At 43.0% G+C, this 21422-nt stretch overlaps 2 protein-coding genes across 2 annotated transcripts in view; one reads left to right on the forward strand and one right to left on the reverse strand.

The window, feature by feature from the left end:
- PCID2 (PCI domain containing 2) overlaps positions 1–7868 on the forward strand; it is a 65237-nt gene extending 57369 nt beyond the window's left edge. The window contains exon 17 of the mRNA XM_065406868.1: positions 7818–7868. Coding sequence (XP_065262940.1) covers position 7818 — 1 coding nt within the window. The 3' untranslated portion in view covers positions 7819–7868. The remainder of the gene's footprint in view (positions 1–7817) is intronic.
- F10 (coagulation factor X) lies at positions 250–20299 on the reverse strand. The gene is made up of 8 exons (XM_065406857.1): positions 20175–20299; positions 16523–16683; positions 14148–14172; positions 9951–10064; positions 8493–8624; positions 7060–7355; positions 5660–5777; positions 250–1676 (listed from the first exon to the last, which is right to left on the reverse strand). Exons 1-8 carry the CDS (start codon positions 20251–20253, stop codon positions 1129–1131), a joined length of 1473 nt encoding a protein of 490 aa, XP_065262929.1. The 5' UTR covers positions 20254–20299; the 3' UTR covers positions 250–1128.
- Positions 20300–21422: the final 1123 nt, after the last annotated feature.

Genomic DNA, 21422 nt, shown 5'->3' on the forward strand with positions numbered 1-21422 from the left:
ATTTTACAAATTAAACAAACAAATAAATCAAAGGCCATAACAGAGTTTCACTTCTTTATAAGGCGCCCATCATCTTGTTATGTAATGACTTATTTTTAAGCTGAGGGAAAAGGCCCATATTTATTCTCCAACTTGGCATAAAGCAGATGCAGTATGTCAGACTCAGCTGTTTGGGAGGACACAGGCTTTTTCTAGTCTTCAAAGAGATTTTGTTCATATATATTTGCAAACGCTTATTTACTAAATAAATATAGATAATACTTTATTTTGTTGGTAAATGCAGATGTACAACAATATTACATTTCTATAGAAGTACTTAAAACATCCACATTAATACTACATTCATTTATTATTGTCCACAAAAGAAACAAGAGTGATAAAGTATTTTAAAAAGAGAAACAAACAGATATATGATGAATATATATGATTTCTTGATAAGGATCAAGTTTTTTTCTATTGACTGTACTCTAGTTTAATTTTCTAAAACCAACCGGACATTTTGTTTCTATGAAATACTCATTTATTTAGTATCAAATGTCAAAGATTTATTTGCTGCACAGTTTTAGCAATGAGGAACCTCTCTGCCTTCTTTAGCTTTTTAATGTGTGTGTATGTATGTGTGTTAGAGTCATTTGGAAGATTAGACAATTTGCTTTGAGGCCATAAGGCTTTGGAAATACTTTGTTTAATTTCAGTAATGTCCCACACCTATTTTTATATAAATGCTATTTGTACATTTGTCTTGTCTCTCCAACTCAAGTACTGTCAGCTCCGAATTTCATTATAACTGGACAGTGTTCATCAAAAAAAACCAACCCCACAACAACCCTAAGTTTCCTACTGACCAATTTGGAAAACTGTAAATCAGGAACCCAAAGTGGAATCTAAAAAACAATCTTGTTTCATGAAAGTCCTTAAATCAAACAGAGAATTGTTTTAAGTGCAAGTACGCATGCTGAAAACCATGTGTTAACTCATGAAGAAACAGTACTGTAACTCTCAAAGGAAATAGTAAGCTGTCAGGAAAGTATTTCAGTGGAAGAGCTAAAAGAGACTGAACTCTTATTTATGAATCTGCTGAGTGTACGAAACATAATGCTAAATTAATGCTAAATTAATTTCATATAATTAAGAGTTTTGTCTAAATGTCCTGTTTAGCCAGACTTGGAACTTTGACACTTTTGTATACACTCCATATTTGCCTTTCCTTGCACATCCTTCTCCCCAGCTGACTATACCAGTAACAAAATAGGTGTCCTTGTATTTAGTTACGTGTGGACCCCCACTGTCTCCCTGACATGCATCTTTTGTTACATTGTCATAGCCAGCACAGAACATGTTTTCTGTGATCGCAAAGTTAGTGGTTTGCTTGCATGAATTTCTATCAATATAGGGGACTTCAAGCACTTTAAGTTTGTTGGATAACCGTCCAAGTTCAAAAAGACGTCCAAAACCACTAACAGTTCCAGATTTTTGATTCATCAGAATTTCGTTAGCAAATGCTACATCAGGAAGGCATGCCGGGATAACATACATAGAAAACTTTATAGGTTCCTTTAATTTTATAAGGGCTATGTCATAATCATAAGTTGCCGAAACAAATTTACTATGTACAAACACTTTTTCCACAGAGTACATCATTTCAGTGTTTTCTTCCTTATCTCTGTCCACTTCCCCTGTGTGAAATCATTAAAAATATAATTATTACGAGACACAGTACAACAAATATAAACAGTTCCTAGAAAAACCAAAGGACCAACACTCCATGGCCTTGCACCTTGTGTAGTCTTTCCTACTGTGCAGATCAGATGGACAATCCTCCCATCCTGATTTGGGAGCATTTTACTCGCACTTTGCACAGGTATAGATGAGTACAGAGAGTGCTAAACAAGTGTCAAGTTAGGACCTTAATGTTAAAATGGAGATTTCATTTAGGAGTGTAATACAATGTTTTGTTCTCCATTGCCTACCACTTGGGCCATACAGGATAGGCATTCTCACAAGTGTGAATGGGATTTGGCCCTTTATTTGGTAACATTCAAAATCATTTGGAAACACAGCTTCTTTGTGTTTCAAATTTTTTTAACATTCTCGCCATCAGCAAAAAATAACAGCGTCCCACATATTTCAGTGTTGTTGCATGGGGTTTCTTTGGGAACTGGATGGGTTGGGACTTTGGGTTTGATAATGTTTGTAAATTTTCCGGCTTGCTGTTGTACAAAGGGTAGGATTTGCTTTTGTTGTAGAACTACAAACTGTATTTTTGGGTGCCTAAATCTTGTGATGTGTTCTTTTTGAAAAATTAAAGCAACAACTATTGAACTGGTCATTTTTAGGCCTTTCCAAATTTGCAACATATTTCAGACCAATATCTAAATGTTGTCAAATATAGATATTATTACCACCTTGATGCTAGTTCATGAATTCTCCAAGGTCTGGTCTACACACAAAGTTACATCAGTTGAAGTAAAGGTCTGATATTAAACTGATTTAGCTAAACCGGTGCATCTTTGTGCATGTACGCTCAGGTTTAAACCTGATTTATATAGGGTGCAAGCTAAACAAGTTTAAGTTAAGTCTAAACCAATGTAATACTGTCCACATGCAAAGTTGTATTAGTTTAGCCAAACTGGTTTAACATCACACCTTTTGGTGTACCTTTGTATATAGACAACTCCCAAGAGAGAGGGGTTCATCCACAGTCAAGCCAGTTCTTCTACATCTAAGAAAGTATGTCTGTCAGACCTTGACTCCATATGAAGTCCTCTAGAAAGGAGTTCTACAGCTTTTGATCTTTCTGCCAAGATCCTCTGGCCCACTGTCTGTAAGTCTGGTCTGGGCTTCCCCAGCTGCAGCATTCCTGGGAAATATGACTGTCTTAACTGGCTGCAAAAATTCTCCAAGATAATCAACTCCTACTCTGTTGATGGTTTTGTAGATTGGCATTAGGATTCTGAATTTGGGGCAGAAGTGAATGGAGAGCTGATATTTATGTAATGCCATGGGAACCTGAAATATGATTTTAATCATTTCTAGATAAACAAAGATATTATCCATTGTTTAATTTTGTTCACAGGGTCTTTATTATATATAAAGACGCAAACAGAAAAAAGCCCCCATAAAAACCAAAACCAAAGATGGATAACAATGCAATAACCTAATTCTGAACTGCCCACCTTTGTACTTTTCACGTTTGTGTGTGTATTTCTAAAGCACCTTTTGCCATAGTATTTGGAGGCTCTTTTTATAATTTATTTAACAGAAATCAACATTTCTCAAATTTTGGAATAATCCCCTTCTCCCCAGCTTCCTCCAAATCTACTAACTGCGCAGGGCCCATCTCTCAGGGTACGGGGGGAGGGTATGGTAGACCAAACAGGAGTCAGTCACCAGGTGGTAACCAATACTTAGAGGCTGGAGCAAGCTTTCAAAAAGAGCATTGTGTGTCCTGCATCACAACCTGAAGACGATGGGACTTGGACCCTGGCTCATCTCTGTCGGGAGTGAATTTCATAGCTGAGGGCTCTTTTGAGACTGCCTAGCCCCTATCACCCTCAGAGCATGTCTACACAGCAGCTGGTAGGGAGGTGTGATTCCCAGTTTCGATAAAGATAGAAATACTAGCTCTGCTTGAGCTAGCGTATTAAAAGTTGTATCGTGGCTGCGGCAGCATGAGTTAGCTGCCTGAGTACAATCCTGCCTAACTCCTTGGGTACGTACTCAAACCATCGCTCGTGCTGCCACAGCTACACTGCTGTTTTTACTGTGCTAGCTTTAGGGGGACCAGACAGCAAGTGTAAAAAATCAGGACACTGGTTTTTTTGGAGGGGGCGGGGGGAAGTAATAGTTGCCTATATAAGACAAAGCCCCTAATATTGGGATGTCTGGTCGCCCTAGCTAGTGCGTATATGTCTACCTGAGCTAGGAGTCACACCTCTCAGTGGCTATGTAGACATATCCTCCAATACCAGGGAGCTTTGAGTCAGCGCTCCTCCACTGATTGCAGCTGCTGCAGAAGTTCATAAGGGATGATGTAATCTCTGAAAGAGCTGGGCTGGAGCAGAGCACTGCCTTATCACTATCACCTATGTAATATATATGGCTTGCAGGAAAAATGAGTCTGTTCAGATGGGACAGACAATTCCTCCATTCTGGCTTTGGTTTAATTTGTAGCTACTGTTTTGGAATGGACTGCTTCTTTTTCTTTACTCCTTTGAAGACTTTCGTATTGAAGAATCAATACAAGGTTTTAGAGTATGATCTAAATATGGTGAGGTGAGTGCTCTTTCTTGCTTTCTTTTGGAGAGTGTTCCAAGGTCTTGGAGGTGATTTTGTGTGTGAACTGGAGATTAGATACTGCTGTGCTGTTTTTTTGAAATACACAAGGATAGCTGCTGAAGTGGTACTCTCGAGTGCATCTCCAGTGTGATTGCATTATTTCTGCCAAGTCAGAGCAGCAGTCAGGGCCGGCTTTTTTGCCGCCCCAGGTAAAAAAAAAAAAAGAGCACCGCCCCGCCGTAACATCCCCCCCGCAAGCACCGCACCACCGAAACCCCCGCCCCCCCAAGTGCCACGCCGCGCCGCCAACCCCCCCCCCCCGAGTGCTGCCCCGGGCCACCGAAATGCCCGCCCCCCCCCCCCGAGCGCCGGGCTGGGCCGGGCCGGGCCGCCAAAACCCCCGCCCCCCCCGAGTGCCACGCCGGGCTGCCCAAACCCTCACCCCCCCCAGCGCCATGCCATGTCGCGCCGCCCAACCCCCTGCCCCCCCGAGCGCCGCGCTGTGCCGCCCAAACCCCGAGCGCCGCCCCCCAGCGCCGCGCCGCCGAAGCCACCGCCCCCCAGCACCGCACAGCCCCCGCCCCCCCCCCAGTGCCACGGCGCCGCTGAAACAAAAACAAACAAACAAAAAACCCCGAGCGCCCCCCACCATCCCAAGATTGGCCACCCCTTCCAAGGTGCCGCCCCAAGCACGTGCTTGGTCGGCTAGTGCCTGGAGCTGGCCCTGGCAGCAGTGCCCAATGGTTTACGGTGCCAAAAATTGCAGATACTATTCTATCATCATAGTAATTTGACCTCTGTCCATCACCACGAGGAGATCACCCGTCAGTCTCACCAATGCAGTTTCACAACTCTCCTGTCAGCTTAGAGCGGCTACATGAGAGACCGTACAGCGGCACAGCTGCATCAGTCCAGCTGTGCCATTGTAAGCTCTCTAGTGCAGCCATGACTTAAGTTTCCTTTAGCTTAAACCTCATGCAGTTAATTCATCTTAACTTTCCCGAGCGTCCCAGTGTAGCTAAAGCCTGAGATTTCAGCGTTTCTGGCTGGTAAAGAGGGTGAGGTTTTGGAAAAGGCAATATTCTTAGTATCTTGGGGAGAGAAAGAAGGGGTAAAAATACTAGAACTATTGTTCTTTATCACGTCCACATAGTTCACCAACAGGAAAAAGAATTTCCACTGATGCCAGTTACAAAGTGAATCACTCATTTCCGAACCAGTCCAGGGACAAATTGAGGCAATCATGATAGCTGACAAGACAAAATGAAAAGCTATGGGGAAAGAGACAGAAGGCATCTCGCATATAGAGATTAGAGTACATATTGTTTGTCATTAATACCTGTTCTTATACTAAAGGAATAAAATAATAACAGTCACTTACCGACAACAACTTTAATGATTTTAGATTGGTTTATGCAGTGAGCTGCAGTAAGTATATAAAACTGGCTCAAAATTGTCCCTCCACAAAACCCTTCCTTGTTTTCATTTATTAGAAGAGCCTGTAAGGAGAGAAAATGGGTGACTCCAGAGGATACAAAAACATAAGAATTCATAAATAGCTGGTTAAAATTAAAGCAATGTTTCCTTCATAGGTAATAGCTTTTTACATACTGTACATACATACATACAACTACAGTACATACCGGTGTGTGTATATACAGGCAGTCCTCGGACTTATGACAAATTGGTTCCTGAGAATCGCATCGTAAGTTGAAAACGTTGTAACTCAAATCCCATAGGAACACTGTGGGATCGAGCGTCGTAAAATTGGAACCGACGTACAGTCGGAACAGGATGTCAATTTACAAACGTCGTAAGTGCTGTTCCATCGTAACTCAAAGGTCAGAAAGTCGAGGACTGCCTGTATTTGTATCTGCCCAGCAACAGTATATATACACCCCTTCTGTGCTTCAGACAACCCCCCAACTTCTCCAGCCATCATCAGAAGCAAGCTCCCTAAAGACCAGGACACACCAACTCAAACTGGCACCAGATTCTGCCAGAACAACAGATGCAAAACCTGCAGATGCATCCCCACTGCTACAGTGATATCTCCCACAACACACCTTTCAAGATCCACGGGTCCTACACATGCCTATTACAACACGTGGTGTACCTCATCCAGTGCACTAAATGCCCCAATAACAACTATGTGGGTGAAATAAGAACATCACTACTCTCTCGAATGAACACACAGAAAAATGATAATGGGCAAAAATACCACATCAGCTGTGGGTGAACACTTTTCACAAAGGGATCATTCTATATCTGACCTATCAGTCCCCATGCTCAATGGAAACTTAGACAACACATTCAAAAGATGAGCCTGAGGACTTAAATTCATAACTTTCCTAGAGACTAAAAATCATGAACTGAACAGAGACACTAGATTTATGGCTCGCTATAACAATCTGTAACCCACTAACCCCCTATCTCTCCCCTCGCCACCACCTTCAGCCCAGCATTTTTTGTTCCTTTCCCCCCTATGACTGGAGAGCTGTTAACGGGCCACCTCACCTTGAACGGTCCCTCGCAATATGTGTTAACTACTTATGCTAAACAATTTGTTCCAACTTGTGTTTAGCTGTGACACTCTGAGTATGTTTCCCAGACCTGAGGAAGAGCTCTGTGTAAGTTTGAAAGGTTATCTTTCACCAAGAGAAGTTGATGCAATAAAAGATATTACCTCACCCACCTTGTCTATCTAATATCCTGAGACCACATAGCTACAATAACACTGCACATCTTTCTATATGTAAGATATAAAACATACATATTTACCTGCCATGGACATTCACCAGGCAAGCAGTCATCACCACCTACTATCCTCGTGTGAGGATTTGGAGACACATTAGTTTTAGGATCAGTCTCTGTTCTATTGGGAGCTTTTGTTTCATTCTGAAGATGAAGGTCTGAGCTGTCTGTGATACTGGTGATGTTCTTGTGGCTTGCCCCATTATTGTTATACAGTTCATTGAGTTTGCCATCTTGTTCACTGGGAACACTGCTACTGTTACCAAATGAAATCACTGACCTCTTTTTTCTTCTCACGTAAACTTTCCCACATGGGAAAGGCTCTGTAAGGACAACGACAAAAAGCTAATATTTGATGTCCTAACAATACGGTAACTTTAGACATTTAAATGTACACTAGAGTCCCTTCAGGACAGCTAAGTTGAGTGGAGTGTTTCATGGTTAGAAAGCTCATTATGTGACATTTCTTGTGCTTCTATTCATTTGCAATGTCCAAGTACATTTATTGATGTTTGTTTTTTATCCTGAACAAACAATTTCAGTGCACTTTTTTTTAAACTTCCAGAAGCTCAGCATTCATAAGAAGCCCTAGAGTAAACAAATGTGTGCCTAGGAGGGAGGAAAATGATTTGTACGTAAATAGGTGTCACATTCAGTGTTTCAAATGTTTGAATAAATAATAGAGAGATGAGAAAACACTCTACAAATGACCAAAAAAAAAAAAAAAAGCGTAACAATATCCTTTTGCAGCTGAATCATTTACCCAGTTATCTTTACAATTGCAGATTCCATGAAATTTTTCAAGATACCAGCAGGGGCTTGGCAGACACCACAGAGCCTAAGACCAGATTGGACCAAAACCAATCACATTTCTGTTGTCCTAAGGCTTGTCCACAGTGCTAAGTTTTATGCACAGTGCTCAATTTCTATAGAGACAATGCTGAGCAAACAATTTCACTGAAAGTATGCTTTCAAAATCTTTAAAATGAAATGTTTTCAATTATTTAAATTGTTATGATTATGCATCCATCCTTACAAAAAATTAGTAGCTGGGCAAAGTGCTATATTTATGACTCATATGACTCTTTAAACATAGGTTGTTTTTCTTTAACTTATAAAGGATGTCATAACAAGCGCAATCATTTATACTGATTAAATACATTATTTTTTAATTTAAGATTAATAATACACAAAGAACCGAATACCATCATTGTATGTAAGCAGAGCTTGGTTGTTTTATAAATAATGTCAGTATATTAATATATAAGGTTAATCTATATTAGTATGACAATAATAGTTTATAAATGTAGTATTTTATGTACACTTTTTTTTTTTTTTTTTAAATGGAGCAAGCTCTACTTGAGGGAAAACTGTTTAAATGAGAAACAATTGCAAGTCTAGTTTTCTGTCACCATCAAAGCAATGGGAGAATCCATCCTTATCAGTGCATTGCTTCATACCTGTTGGAGTACAAGATTTTTTATCCGTTCCCAGAACATAGCCAGTAGCACAGGAGCATTCAACACCGTTTCTTACAGGGCTGCAGAAGTGGTCACAATCGCCATTGTTCAGCTTGCAGTATTTTGGTATAACTACATAAAAGACACATTTGTGTGAAAATGACAAAGAAATGGTGACTTTGTAAAGGCACATGCAGTTGATAATGCTTGTAAACTTGGGCCAGAGCCTTTGTCTTTTTGTTTGCAATGTTTCAAGCCTGCCTCTGGCAGATGCATTATTCCTCATGTTGCGATTGTGCCCAAAACGTGCTAGACACTTTCAAACCACAGATGAAGACACTGTCTCTGCCCCAAAGAATGGATAGTTTAAAAAGGCAAAGGCAAACAAGTGGTGGGGGAAAGGAGTATAACATTCAAGCAAAGAGATCAGGGTGCTAGTAGGCACGTTATTCCTCCGTTCCTCCCTCCTTGTATAATTCATATCCCTCATTGTTCTCCCAAAACCAATTCCCGGCTCAGTTTCAATAGCCTTCACCCTTCTCTCCCAGCATTTGATAAACATTACCCACTCGCTCACAAGATAAATAAATAAGTGGATGACTTTTTCCGTTAGGTTATGTCTACACTACAGCCTATGTTGGCAAAACCTATGTCGCTCAGGGGTGTGAATATTCCACCCCCTTGAGTGACAGAAGTTACACTGACAAACATTTGTGTGCACAGCGCTATGTTGGTGGGAGAAATTCTCCTGCTGACATAGCTTATGCCACTCCTGAAGGTGTATTTTTTATGCCAACGGGAGAGCGTCTTTACCAGATATGCTGCAGCAGTTCAGCTGTATCGGTACAGCTGCGCTGCTGAAGCGCTGTACGTACAGAGATATTGTTAGTTTCTTGTACCTGTCCCAATAGAAGTGGGTATTCAGGAGGGATTTAGATGAAGAGAAGGAATCCCAAGGAGCATGGGGTGCTCAGGAGGGTAGAAAGTCACTGCACTATCTACTGTAAATCATTCTCCCCTGATTTGCCTCTTCCTCCTCTTGCTAGTCAATAAGTGGTGTAATACCAGATGAATTGTATCTGGGAGCTCAAATAAGGTGTATTTATATTAGTTAGGTCCTGCAACCGTTACTCATCTGAGCATTCTTACTAAGTTCAGGCTGATTGTGAGGTAAGTATTACCCACATCAATAAGGGTTGTAGGACTGGGCACCTGCTTTGCAACATTAACAGAAGTTTTTGAGCATTTATTAACCTTATCTATTTACGAAGACACAGTAGTTTAATGCCTGACTGCACTGGCCTCCTAAGCCAGGAATTGTTGGTTTCAAACCTGTCAAAACTTTCCAACCCTATATTCTATCATTTATTCCTTAACTCTAAGGAAATGAGAAATATTGTCTACCCACTGGCTCTTTGAATATTTCATCACCATCCTACAGTAAAAACAGAGACCTACCAGAGTCACAGTTTTTGCCCTGATATCCATCCAAACACGTACAAGTGTATGTGCCAATTCCATCTTTACACGTTCCACCATACTGACAAGGATTGGGTTTGCACTGGTCCCCGTCTGCAAAAAGAGGCCACAGCAGCTTTTAAGATACAGTATAAACATTTTCATTGAGATTTGAAGTTTTCCTGGATGGTGAATTTTGTTACTGTCCTTTTTGTTAGTTGTATTTAAAATGTTCTCTCAAGATAACCCTGTGAGATATAATACTGCATTTCCAAAAGGGTCCTAGAGCAACAGTAAACGACGACACGTAGAATACATTCAGTTTAATATCATGCACTAGACTTATCAACATACACATACATTTTGTGCTGCTTTGACATTTGTATATAATGGATCATGTTCCGAACAAAACCAAAATGTTCAAAACTTCCCATAAACTGGAAATTCCCTAAAATTTTCATTTCGGAAACACCACCACATGGTGTATCGAAATGAAATATGCTCCCCGCGGACCCTGGCAGCCGCTGACTGAAATTTACATGATTATTGCCAGTGTCACAGATGCCCAGCACTGAACAGCAGTTGTGAAACTGACAGAATTCCCAAGCAACCCCACCACACAGATTGCCCCAGGCTGGGCACCCAGGGTTTCCAGGGTCTCAGGCCAGCTGGATCACTAGGTTGTGGGAGTTGGGCAGTCCAGGGAGCCAGCTGGCCTGGAAGCGTGGAAGCCCTGGGGCCCCCAGCCCAGGGATAAACCACATGCCAGGGCTGCCCCAGAATTGCAGCTCCTGAAACATGTCCCAGGATTTTCAGGCTCTTAGCTCTGCAGCATGGAGTCTGGAAGCCTGGAGAACCCCAACGTGAGATGGGGCTCCCAGGCCTTCCACGATCCCTACTTAGACTCAAGAACCTAGATTGAGATCCCCTGGGGAGCCTGGACTCCAGAAAGCCTGGAGTCCCTGAGAACCCTGGCTCAAGCCAAGCCTCTCAGAGCTTCCAGGCTCCCTGATGCAGAGCTGAGCCAGGTTACAGCAGGTGCTCCGAGGCTTACACTCCATGGCAAGAAGTCTGAAAGCCCCGGCTCCCCAGCAGTCCACCAGGTGAGCTGTGGTTCAAACGTGTGGTTCATTGAAAGTTCATCAAACCCGATAAGTTTCCGCAAAACATTTTGGGTTCCAAGAATTGGTATTTTCTGACAAAAGGCTGCTAGAAACTCCTGACCAGCTCTACTCACGTATAGCGGAGCACAACTCTGCCTCCTACAGAAAAGGCTTCAGTATTACTTCATTGTCAGAGAGTGCAACATTTGTGCTGAGGGTTGTGAAGGCCAGATAACCCAAAAGGTCTTAGGGGACACCCAAAATCTTCAGATAACAGGAGAGATGTCTCAGGAGTGTCCCCTATTCTGCTGGCATTTTTCCTTGTATTTACCTAGCAGTGGTATTGCAGTCCCCAAGTAATCAAAATCATGAGTCAGGCCCCTACAAAATCATGTGATTGGCTTAAAATTCATGAGATTTTAAAAAAATAATAAATTTGGTGTTCCTATTATTTACCTTCCAGTCATTGAGTCTTTAGGGGTCACATTTTCAAACTCTTCTCCACAGCCACAATGTTTTTTTTTAAATAACTGAGATTCTTACCTAATCACGTGACTCCAGGAGCTGGGGTTTTAAGAAAAACACCAAATATTGTGACAGTTGACACCTCTGCAGCAGGGAGGCGAGAACAACCAAGAATATGGGAGTAGTGTGGTATAGCTTTAGCTAAGGTCAGGTGCTAAATTACCTCCCCTCTGTGCCTCTTTGAACTTGGGCTGCCACCATTATTCCCTGTCTTCCTCTCCTTGGGCTGCCTCCTTACAGGATAATCAGGAAACCAGCTGACTCTCTGGCTTATCTGCCACAGGGTCATAACCACAGCTAACTTGTTTTCCATGCTTAGGGTGTATTTTCACTGAAGAGTTAGCCTGGGCTATAGCTTGGGTGTTGCCACAACCCTCGTTCTGTCTACACAGAAAAACCTCTAACTTGGTCCTGAAGGTGTTTTAGGCCTTTGCCAGCAGGCATGACTGAATATATAGGCTTGACTTGAGCTTGGGTTTTGCTTCAGCCCAGGCTGGCAACCCACCTACTTTGCAGTGAGAATGCAGGCTAATCAAACCCAGGTGCTGTTGGATCTCCAAGCTTATCCACAATTTTACCTGGGCTGTACTTTCTCTTCTACCTCCCCCCTCTTTCTGCACTGTAAATCACCTACACTGGCTCAGCGTATTAACCCTACATTAGTCTGCTCCATTTCCTCTGCATTTCCACTGTGTTGGAACTGAGACGCCGTTCAAGAAATCTTCTTCCTGCACTGCCAGTTGGCCAGAAGCTGACACTGGCTTTCTGGTAAAGATGTGATAACAGTAAGACCCATGGTTTGGGGAAATGTACCCCAAATGACACTTTTATGTCTAGCTGACAGGAAAGAACCAGAGGAGCAGAGAAGTCAGCCTGGTGCACTACGAATCACTGTTGTGGTTTGCAGAGTGAATTCCTTAATGACATTCTTGTTAAAAGTGCCTGCTGCCACATGCTGTTTGCTTTCCCTTTCAGAACTGTCTGTATCAATGAATAGCTCTGCTTGAAAGTTATTTGCATACAGTATTGTTCTCATATCACTGCCAGACAGCAGCTCCATGCGAGGGGCAGAGAGAGAGCATGCTCACCCTGTGAATGAATTCATAGAGCAGCTCATTTAATGCATGCTAAGAACCATGGAATATCCCACCAGAAACCCATCCCAGCACACGGGTCTGGCACAGTTGGTGCTTTGCACTGGGGATGCTCTACCTGGTCTAGGCTAGCTTGGGCTAACTCTGCAGTAAAGACATATGTGCTGTCCTGTGTGTGTTGGGGCTAGGGTTACTACCTTTGAAATGCAAAAAAAAGGCAACTCCCCCTCAAAGGAAGTCTGCCTCAACCCCAAACACAAAGCAACTCCGCAATCCCCCCCTTCTACAGTCACTTACAATATCTAGAAAGAACACACACAGATAAGATTGATCACATTGCACGTCTCCTTGCTCTCACATGACTCAAACCCCCTCTCTCACACATGCGCGCTGCGCTTCCATGTTGGTGGCCAGACAGCTGCCATATTTTCAACAGTTTTGATCTGTTATTGCTTAAACTGCGCAAGTGGGAACACTGCAGCATCTTTAGCTGGACACAGAAAGCTTTAACATTAGATATCCCAGTGTATTGTGATAATAATTTAATTCTTTAGACCCACGTAAAAAAACCCCCGACAGATTAAATTATTTTTCTGGAAACTGGCAAATCCATTAAAAAAAAACTTGGCCAGGCCGGTCAAATACTGGCCAGGTGGTAGCCCTACTTAGGAGTGATGAGGAAGGCCAGGTGCTTCTTTGACCTCATGAAAAAGACCCTTGGAATTGGGTAGGGGACGGTTTGACTCGGTGAACAAAGGAGAGGAACGATAGGGTGCAGGTGGCAGCAGATGGAGGAAGCCAATGGGCTCCTTTTAAAATCAGGAAATGTTAAGTAGTGGTGTCCCAGGGCTTGGGAGTGGTGTGTGTGTGAGATGTGTCCTTTAGGTTTGAATTTGGGGAACTTGAAAGTCCAGACCTAAGCAAAAGAGCCAATTTGCTGCGAAATCCCTGTGTACCGGACTCCATGGTCCCGGTTTAATAAATTACTAAATCAGTAATGGTCACCATGCAAATACCATTGCAAACTGAAGCTTTTAGGGGTCACACAGCTGTGTTGTTTACTTATCATCCAACAATTTTTTTTTTTTATAAAGTGTGTTTCTCTCAGGGCTTGTCTACACTTACCAAAGGATCAGCGCTGCGGCGATCGATGCATTGGCAGACGATTTAGCGGATCTAGTGAACACCCGCTAAATCGATCACATATCGCTCGCCCGTCAACTCCTGTAATCCACCTGATTGAGAAGAGTAAGGGGAGTCGACAGGAGAGCATCTCCCGCTGACGTCGCATAGTGTGGACCCCGCAGTAAGTAGATCTAAGCTACATTGACTTGAGTTACGCTATTCACGTAACTCAAATTGCGTAGCTTAGATTGACTTTTCCCTATAGTGTAGACAAGGCCTCAGTGTCCAATATGTTGTAATATATTTTCTCTGAGGTTTAAGAACAAAGTACAATTTAAAGTATTCCTTACCTATATATTTATTCCAGAACTCATCCTAATGGGGAAAAACAACAGATAGGCAGAGATTAGTGAATCAAACTCTAACACAGAAGCTTTCATACAAATATACTAAAGATAGTTTTGTTTAAAGACACAGTTAAAGTGGAACTTCTTAAGTTGGATGTAAATACAGGCCCTTGCAGTACAGTGTTCTACTTTAACTGCATCTTTAAACAAAACTATGAAGTCTAGACATTTTTGTATCAGTGACAGTTGAGCTACTCAGCTAATAACCTGATCCCAGAGGGGGTTTTAAGAAAAAAACCTACCAGCTATAGGGAGAATTGGCAACTCTGCAATCTATGGTGGGAGAATAGGGCCCTGGTGATGTTTTGTCTCTCAATCAGCTATGATCTTATTTGAAGTTAACACTGAAAGAAGGCAAAGTGCTATTTTTTTCCTCTCTCTCTCGTGGCCTCTTTTCTTTCAGTTTTCCTGGTTAAATATATAGCTTATCATATATTGCTTCTTGTAGATGTTCACCACAGCTGAGCTAACATTTCTTAATTAGTCCACTTCCTAATATTTTGTGAATTTCATAGTGCAACCCTAACAATGCTTTAACAGACCTTGTTGCCTTAGGAGAAGAATAGTTATAAGAAATGAACTTGTTTGACTTCATGGACGTTATTTGAATCCTGTGGTGGAAAAATAGGGCCCTAGTGCTCAAACTATAAGGAAAAAAGTGACAACAACCCATGTTCAGGTCACAGTCAGCCTGAAGATTATCCCCTACACACCATTTACAATCCATACCCTGAAGCACAATCTTCCCTTAAAATTCTCCCATGCCCTATAGCTCAGAGCAGACTCCCTATTTTTTGCCAGGGATACAGTATAAAATGTGGGAATATAAATTTTACATCCAAGTTACTAACCTTCAGGCTGTGTGGCTCTGCTGTCTTGATTTTTATCTCACTTTCTATTCCATCTTGCCTCTGCCCTCCCCCTAGTTTCTTTGTGCTCCTCCCCCAATTCCTCCTCCACCTTTCAAAATACATCTCCCCACCAAATTTCACTCTTTGCCTTCCAAACATTTTGTGTTCCCTTCTCTAGTCACACCAATCCCCTGAAGTCTCTCTGGTCCCCATCTCTCCATCCCTCCCCTTAACTCTCACATCTCTTTCCTGCTCCTTTGCCTTTCTCATTCCTGGTTTTCCCACTTCTGGCCTCCTATTTCTTCTGGCTGGCTGGTTCAGCCTTCTTCCTGCTGCCAAGAGTCAGGGCAAGGCTGGGACTCAGAACATACGCTCTAAAACTAGCGCTGGGATAAGCTTCCTCTCTGGTGAGAAGGGGACATGGACATGGACTCTTCAAGGCCAGCCTGGTTGATAACCTTCCTGCTGCCCAAAGGAGTATATTCTTCAAGGCCCTCCTTCATACTGTTACTGCTATGAATGCTGACGGATGCTTCTGCAGCCGAAACATACCTCTTCAAAGCTGGCAGACCTGCCTCTTTCCCACCCACTCTCCCTCTCCAAGACCTAAGGGGACGCTTTGTTTTTGCACAGGCAGAAAGCCAGCAGGAGAGTCAGAGTATCACATAAGGACACTGAAAGGAGGTCATCATCCAGTATAGTCAGTAAGCCAGGCTGACAAGAACTGCCAGTAGCACCGACTACCTCAATTTGAGCCCGTGAAAAGATATCAGATCATCCAGTCCAGCCTGCTACAAGGTCCCTGATCCTCAGCTGACGAGCCTCAGCGTAAGTTAGAGCTGCGCAGCAGCTGCTTTAGCTTACGCCACAGACACAAGTTCCACGTGGAATAGCGAATCCAGCCCTTAAATATCGGAGATGTACCAGGCACCTTGAGATAAGTTTGGTTAATATCATACGAGAACTTTCTCCTCGGCAGTGGTTGCCATCTCAATCAGCCTTCTTGTACTCTCTCCATCTCATTTCAAATCGCATCTGAAAACATCAGTTCTGCCTGGCCTGTGCTTCTTAATGCAGAAAGGGGCTCCACTCAACACACGCAGAGCTCAGGAGGGGTTGAGAATCCATCCTTGAAGTATTTTATGCTAACAGTGTTAGAGATGCTCTAAGTAGGTCACTGTCTAAACTAAACAGATCAGAACCATGTAAGTGAACAGGCGGCTTTAACATGATCTGATCTGGCAAGACCTGAACTAGGACTTGATGCCTTTTCAGATGTTGTACGTTTCGCTCTACTCCTCTGGTGTTATAAAACCAAGCTTTGCCATTCTGCCCACTTCTAATATTTAAAACAGAAAGAGCTTGAAATCACTCTGTGGGTTTAATGCTCAAAAGTAACTAATGATCATAGGGGCCTTTCACTTTGGATGATGAAGGCCTAATTGTTTCATGTTGATTTGTCCTTACTGTTTTCTCTGTGTCTTCGAAGGCTTCTCTGGCTTCTTCTTTTGAGCAGCGTTCCTCATAACATTCTCGTTCAATATTCCCTTTCTTCAGCTCCTCCAAAAAGGAATTAGCACGCTTTGTTCTTCCCAAAAACTTGTTTGCATTTTCTTCCTGCAAAAACACTAAATGGAAAGGAAACAACATGTTTCATTTTAAAAGTGATGGCAAAGAACTTTTTTAGAAAGGATTCAATAAGTTCAGTAAAAAAGAAAGAAAAAAAACCACATAAACCCTAATCTATTTCTAGGCACCATTACCCCAAGTAGAAGAAAAGTTTCTGGCCCACATTTATCAACTCCTTATGCCGGCAAGGTACATCCCTCCTAAAAGCCTGTTCAAACAGTTGCCCTTTGACAGGGTGTGGATGGACCCTGAAATTCTGTCTTACTTCACTTAATCTTGAAAATAAGAAAATGCAAATCACTGCTTACGTTTTGCTCTTTGATACCCCGCTCTAGCACCAAATAAAGTCTCTCCCACACCCGCCAGGGCTGTATGGCCCCAGCCAGGTTTCCCACACAGCAATTCCTCCTGGCTGCCGGGGGCTGCTGTGGCACTGACAGGCAGGAAGACCATGTCCACCTGCTTTGTTCGGAAAGCTGGTGAGCAGCAGCAGCAGTTGGCCAGGAGGTGGACAGGACAGGGACTCCAGGAGGGACAAAATGGTAAGACAGGGATTCAAGGAGCTCATGGGTGAGACTGTTCCAGGAGCCTCCCTGCCCTCCCCCCCAGCCAACACAATCCCCAAGACTCCAGGCTCCCACCCCCCCATCTTCCCAAATGCCCCTGTGCTGCCCCAGGCTCTCCTTTCAGACCCAATAACACCCCAGGTTGCCCTCAATACTATCCCCATCTAATTGAAACATGTCAGGGTAAGGTGATTATAATGGCATTCTGGTATTTAACTAACACTGGCTACATATGAATATTGTGTCTAGCGCAGGTGGGGCCTGAGCTCATTTCTTTTAATAAGAGCAGGGCATGATGTTAAAAATTTGAGAACTGCTGCCCCATAGGTTAAAAGGGCAGCTGCTATTGAATTAAATTGGAGAAGCAGTTCCAGCAGGTCCATCTCAGCCACTTGCATGCAAGAACAGTGCTGTCACTTCCAGCAGAGGGCAGCGATACATGCACACAAATCATTATATTAATACCAGAGTCAAAAATCCCACCATACAGGGATAAATATTGAGTATACTAATCATCATCAGTTACTGTGCTGTAAACGCTGACATGCTGGTGGGTTCTGATAAACATACTGAACTCAGAAAGAGTGTTTTTCACACCGCGGGTCAGTGGCAGAGTTGGGGCTAGAACCCAAATATTATAGCCTCATGCCCTATCCAGTGGACCATGCGGCCTCCCCTTGGCACAGAACATGCAGTTCCTGGACTGTTTTGTTGTACACCTGATTATTATTAATTAATTGATGATTTTTATTAACTATGCACTTTAACGATCACTAAGGGAAATAAAAGGTTGTTACAAGGAGGGAGAACAATTGTTCTCCTTAACTTCTCAGGATAGGACAAGAAGTAATTGCAGCAAGGGCCGTTTAGGTTGGACATTAGGAAAAACTTCCTGTCAGGGTGGTTAACCACTGAATAAATTGTCCAGGGAGGTTGTAGAATCCCCGTCATTGGAGATTTTTAAGAGCAGGTTAGACAAACACCTGTTAGGGATGATTTAGATAGTACTTAGTCCTGCCATGGGTGCAGGGGACTGGACTAGATGACCTCTCTAGGGCCCTTCCAGGCCTAAGATTCTATTAATTAGATTTGAGACAGTTGGTGTTTTGTTTTCAGGGGAAATGGCTGGATCAGCCCCAGAGGGCCAGATTCTGCCAGCGTTACTCACATTGGGTAGTACCTTACTGCTGCATGGATTCCCATTGATTTCAATGGACCTACAGCCAGGATGAGGTCTAACTTTTTGTAAATGTAGCTGCAAGTGTCTGGCTAAATGATTTACAGCTCATAGTTCACTCATTATTTTGCTTATCCTTAAATTAGTTTTCCTGCTCTGTAGTTCTGAGGAAGTGACAGGAGGCAGCAATGTAATAGTGTGGTTTTAATCTCTAAATGTTGCCACACCGATTATTACAGCCAGGAATGGAGTGTTTATGACCCAGCCTGTTCTGTCTGTGAGGCTGGTCTCTTGCTTCCCTAAATATTCCTGCCTCAGAACATAGCGAGCTGTAGGATGTTTGCCTGGTAAAGCAGAACAGTTGAGAAACATGCAAAGAGGGTTTTTTGGGAATCTAAACAGGCTGGCAAAGAAATCGCTCCAGGGCAGAATCCTTGGAGGATGATTTTGTATTTAGGAACTACTGGGTAGTTGTTTGTTTTAAGCAGTGCTGCAGTCGCAAACAAGCCAAACACAATAGCACTGAGGACTTAAAGAATGGATAAAGGAAAAGCAAACTTTCTGGTCTGTTTAAGGTCCCCAGGATGGCCCCCTTTCCACAGGATCTGAGCACTTCAAGTCTTTAATGTATTTATCCTCACAAGAGCCCTGTGTGATAGGGCAATGCTATTTTGCCCATTTTACAGATGGGGAACTATGGCACAGAGTGACTTACACAAGGTCACACAGGGAGTCTGTGACAGAGCAGGGAATTGAAGCCCCGGCTTCTGGAGTCCCATGCTAGCTCCCTCTGGCCTCATTTGATTTAGGAAACTATCCACCTACTTGGCATCTTGTTCCCAGGAAGTGCAGAGGATGTACATTCCTCACAAGATGGTACTGTAGCTTTGGGGGCATAAGCAGTTTGACACTAGCCCTTTTTAAATTAAAATATCAATAACAGTAAACACTAAACCCTAAAATGTCTGTCTCTTCTAGCTCTCCCCTCTCCCCCATTCTTATACAGATCTTTATTCCTTTTCCTTCCCACCCCAACTCCATTTTAGTTTTTGTCTCTCTTTTCCCTGTAGTGTTCTCTCACAAGCTTATCTGTCTATCTTCAGACTCCTTTTCATAGGCTTTGAAGAAGTGGGGGAGCCGTGGGAGTAGAGACTTCCCTTTCTACTGACTGGAGCTGCATCTCATTTCTTCTAATTGTTGGTTTCCTTTCTCCACTCCCCCATGCATCTCCCCCTCTCCTGGGCTGGAGGGAATTTTCCCCTTCCCTTTTATGTCTCCATTCCCCCTCCTTGAGGCTGCTGGGTAGAAGGGGGCTACCCTCCCTCCCACTAGCTTCTGGGTTGAAGGGTAGTTTTTCTCCAAGATGGGAGGGGTTGTTTTCTGCCTCCCTCATCACTGTGGGAAGAGACATTTCCTCTCTTTTTTCTCTTCACCACAGACAGGGTTGTATCTGCAGGTCCTGCCCCTGCCCCACCCTTATCTGCCCCACACCTTGACTGGGAAAACTGAAAGTATGGACATGACATTAAAACTCTAGGCAAACCAGTTCACAGCGACAGTACATGGCGCTGAAACCGATCTCTCACACACTGCATGTATGAAACACCAACATGTAAGATGTCTGAGACACTCAAGCATAGGGGGGACTCCCCTTGGCTTACTCTGCTCCTGTCCTGCCACGTAAGAGCTCATTCCTCATGTAAAACCCCAAACCAGCCTCATAGGCAAAAAGTCAAGATTCTCTTACCATTTCCTTCAGCTTGCAGGAGACCTGCTAGGGAAATGGAAAGCAGTATGAGGAGCAACTGGCCAGCCATGACACTCATCTGTCGAAAACAGTTTTCTCTCTCTCTCTCCCCACACTGCAGGGCTGTCACTGACCAAGGTTTAATCAGTACCAGACTTCCTGTTATGTGCTTTACTGTGCTGTACTTCTTATCACAACAAATAGTGTTTATGCATCTTTGGACGTGGATTGTCCAACTCAACGTGCTGATTGGATGGTTGGGCCTTTCTTGGCAATGTCAGAGACAGAACTGAATTAGAGAAATCTGGAGCCCTAATAACCCCAGGAAAAATAAAATGTTCTTCTGCTTACCTCTGGCCCTGACATACAGGAAGCAGGAAGCTGACTGTATTTATGGGAATAATCACCTATAGATTTCCATGCAAGGAACACTAAAGGGAAGGAAGTCCTCCCCGAAGCACTTTTCTAGGAAATGTTGCATTTTGAATCTAAATTGAAAACATGTCCTGCAGGGTCTTAGCAGTGTTTGTTGCAGGGTGCTCATTCACTAATTAACATGTTAATTATTCCAAAGTATGTGCACAAAAGCCTAGGATCCATGTGAGCTGTTGCATTTCTATTGGTTAGACAGGGTCTGAGTACAGACTGAAGAGGAAACGCTGTTGCAACTAATTCTCTAATCTGCACGTCTGTTTAATTATATGCTCTGGAGAGAGTTATGCAGAAGAAGAGCTGGGGATGCTGGAGTAGATGAGTTTTTAGAAGCTGGCTATTTTAATCAGAAAACTTCTTGGAAACCTTTTGTGTGTGTAATAAAAGCTAAATATTTTTGAAAGAAATCTAATCGGGTGCTTTGTAATTTTTCAGTACAATAAGACAAAGCTTTTATAGATAGGCTATAAATAGCCTAGAGATGGAAAGGATCTATTAGTAAGCAAACTGAATAAAAATGACCGGGATGGCAACAATATAGCCATATTTGGCTATCTGAATAAGGCTGAATATTTACAGCTAATATTCATGATTAGTTGGTTTTGTTTAATAGGCCACTGTTGTCATCCATGCTAGCTGCAAGAGGTGTGCAGAGCTAGATTTGTCTACATTGGGTCCAATGCTCCCACTGCCTGGACCATTTGGCAGGAGATAAAAGTGCCCCCTCCCTTCTCTTGGTCCAGGGGGGAGGAAGGTTGAAGAGCTCAGTAATTCCCTGACTCCTGTGGAGTCTAGAAATTGACCCCCTTCTGAATC

Source organism: Emys orbicularis, chromosome 1 (assembly GCF_028017835.1).
Source record: "Emys orbicularis isolate rEmyOrb1 chromosome 1, rEmyOrb1.hap1, whole genome shotgun sequence".
In the NCBI taxonomy this organism is placed as follows: domain Eukaryota; kingdom Metazoa; phylum Chordata; order Testudines; family Emydidae; genus Emys; species Emys orbicularis.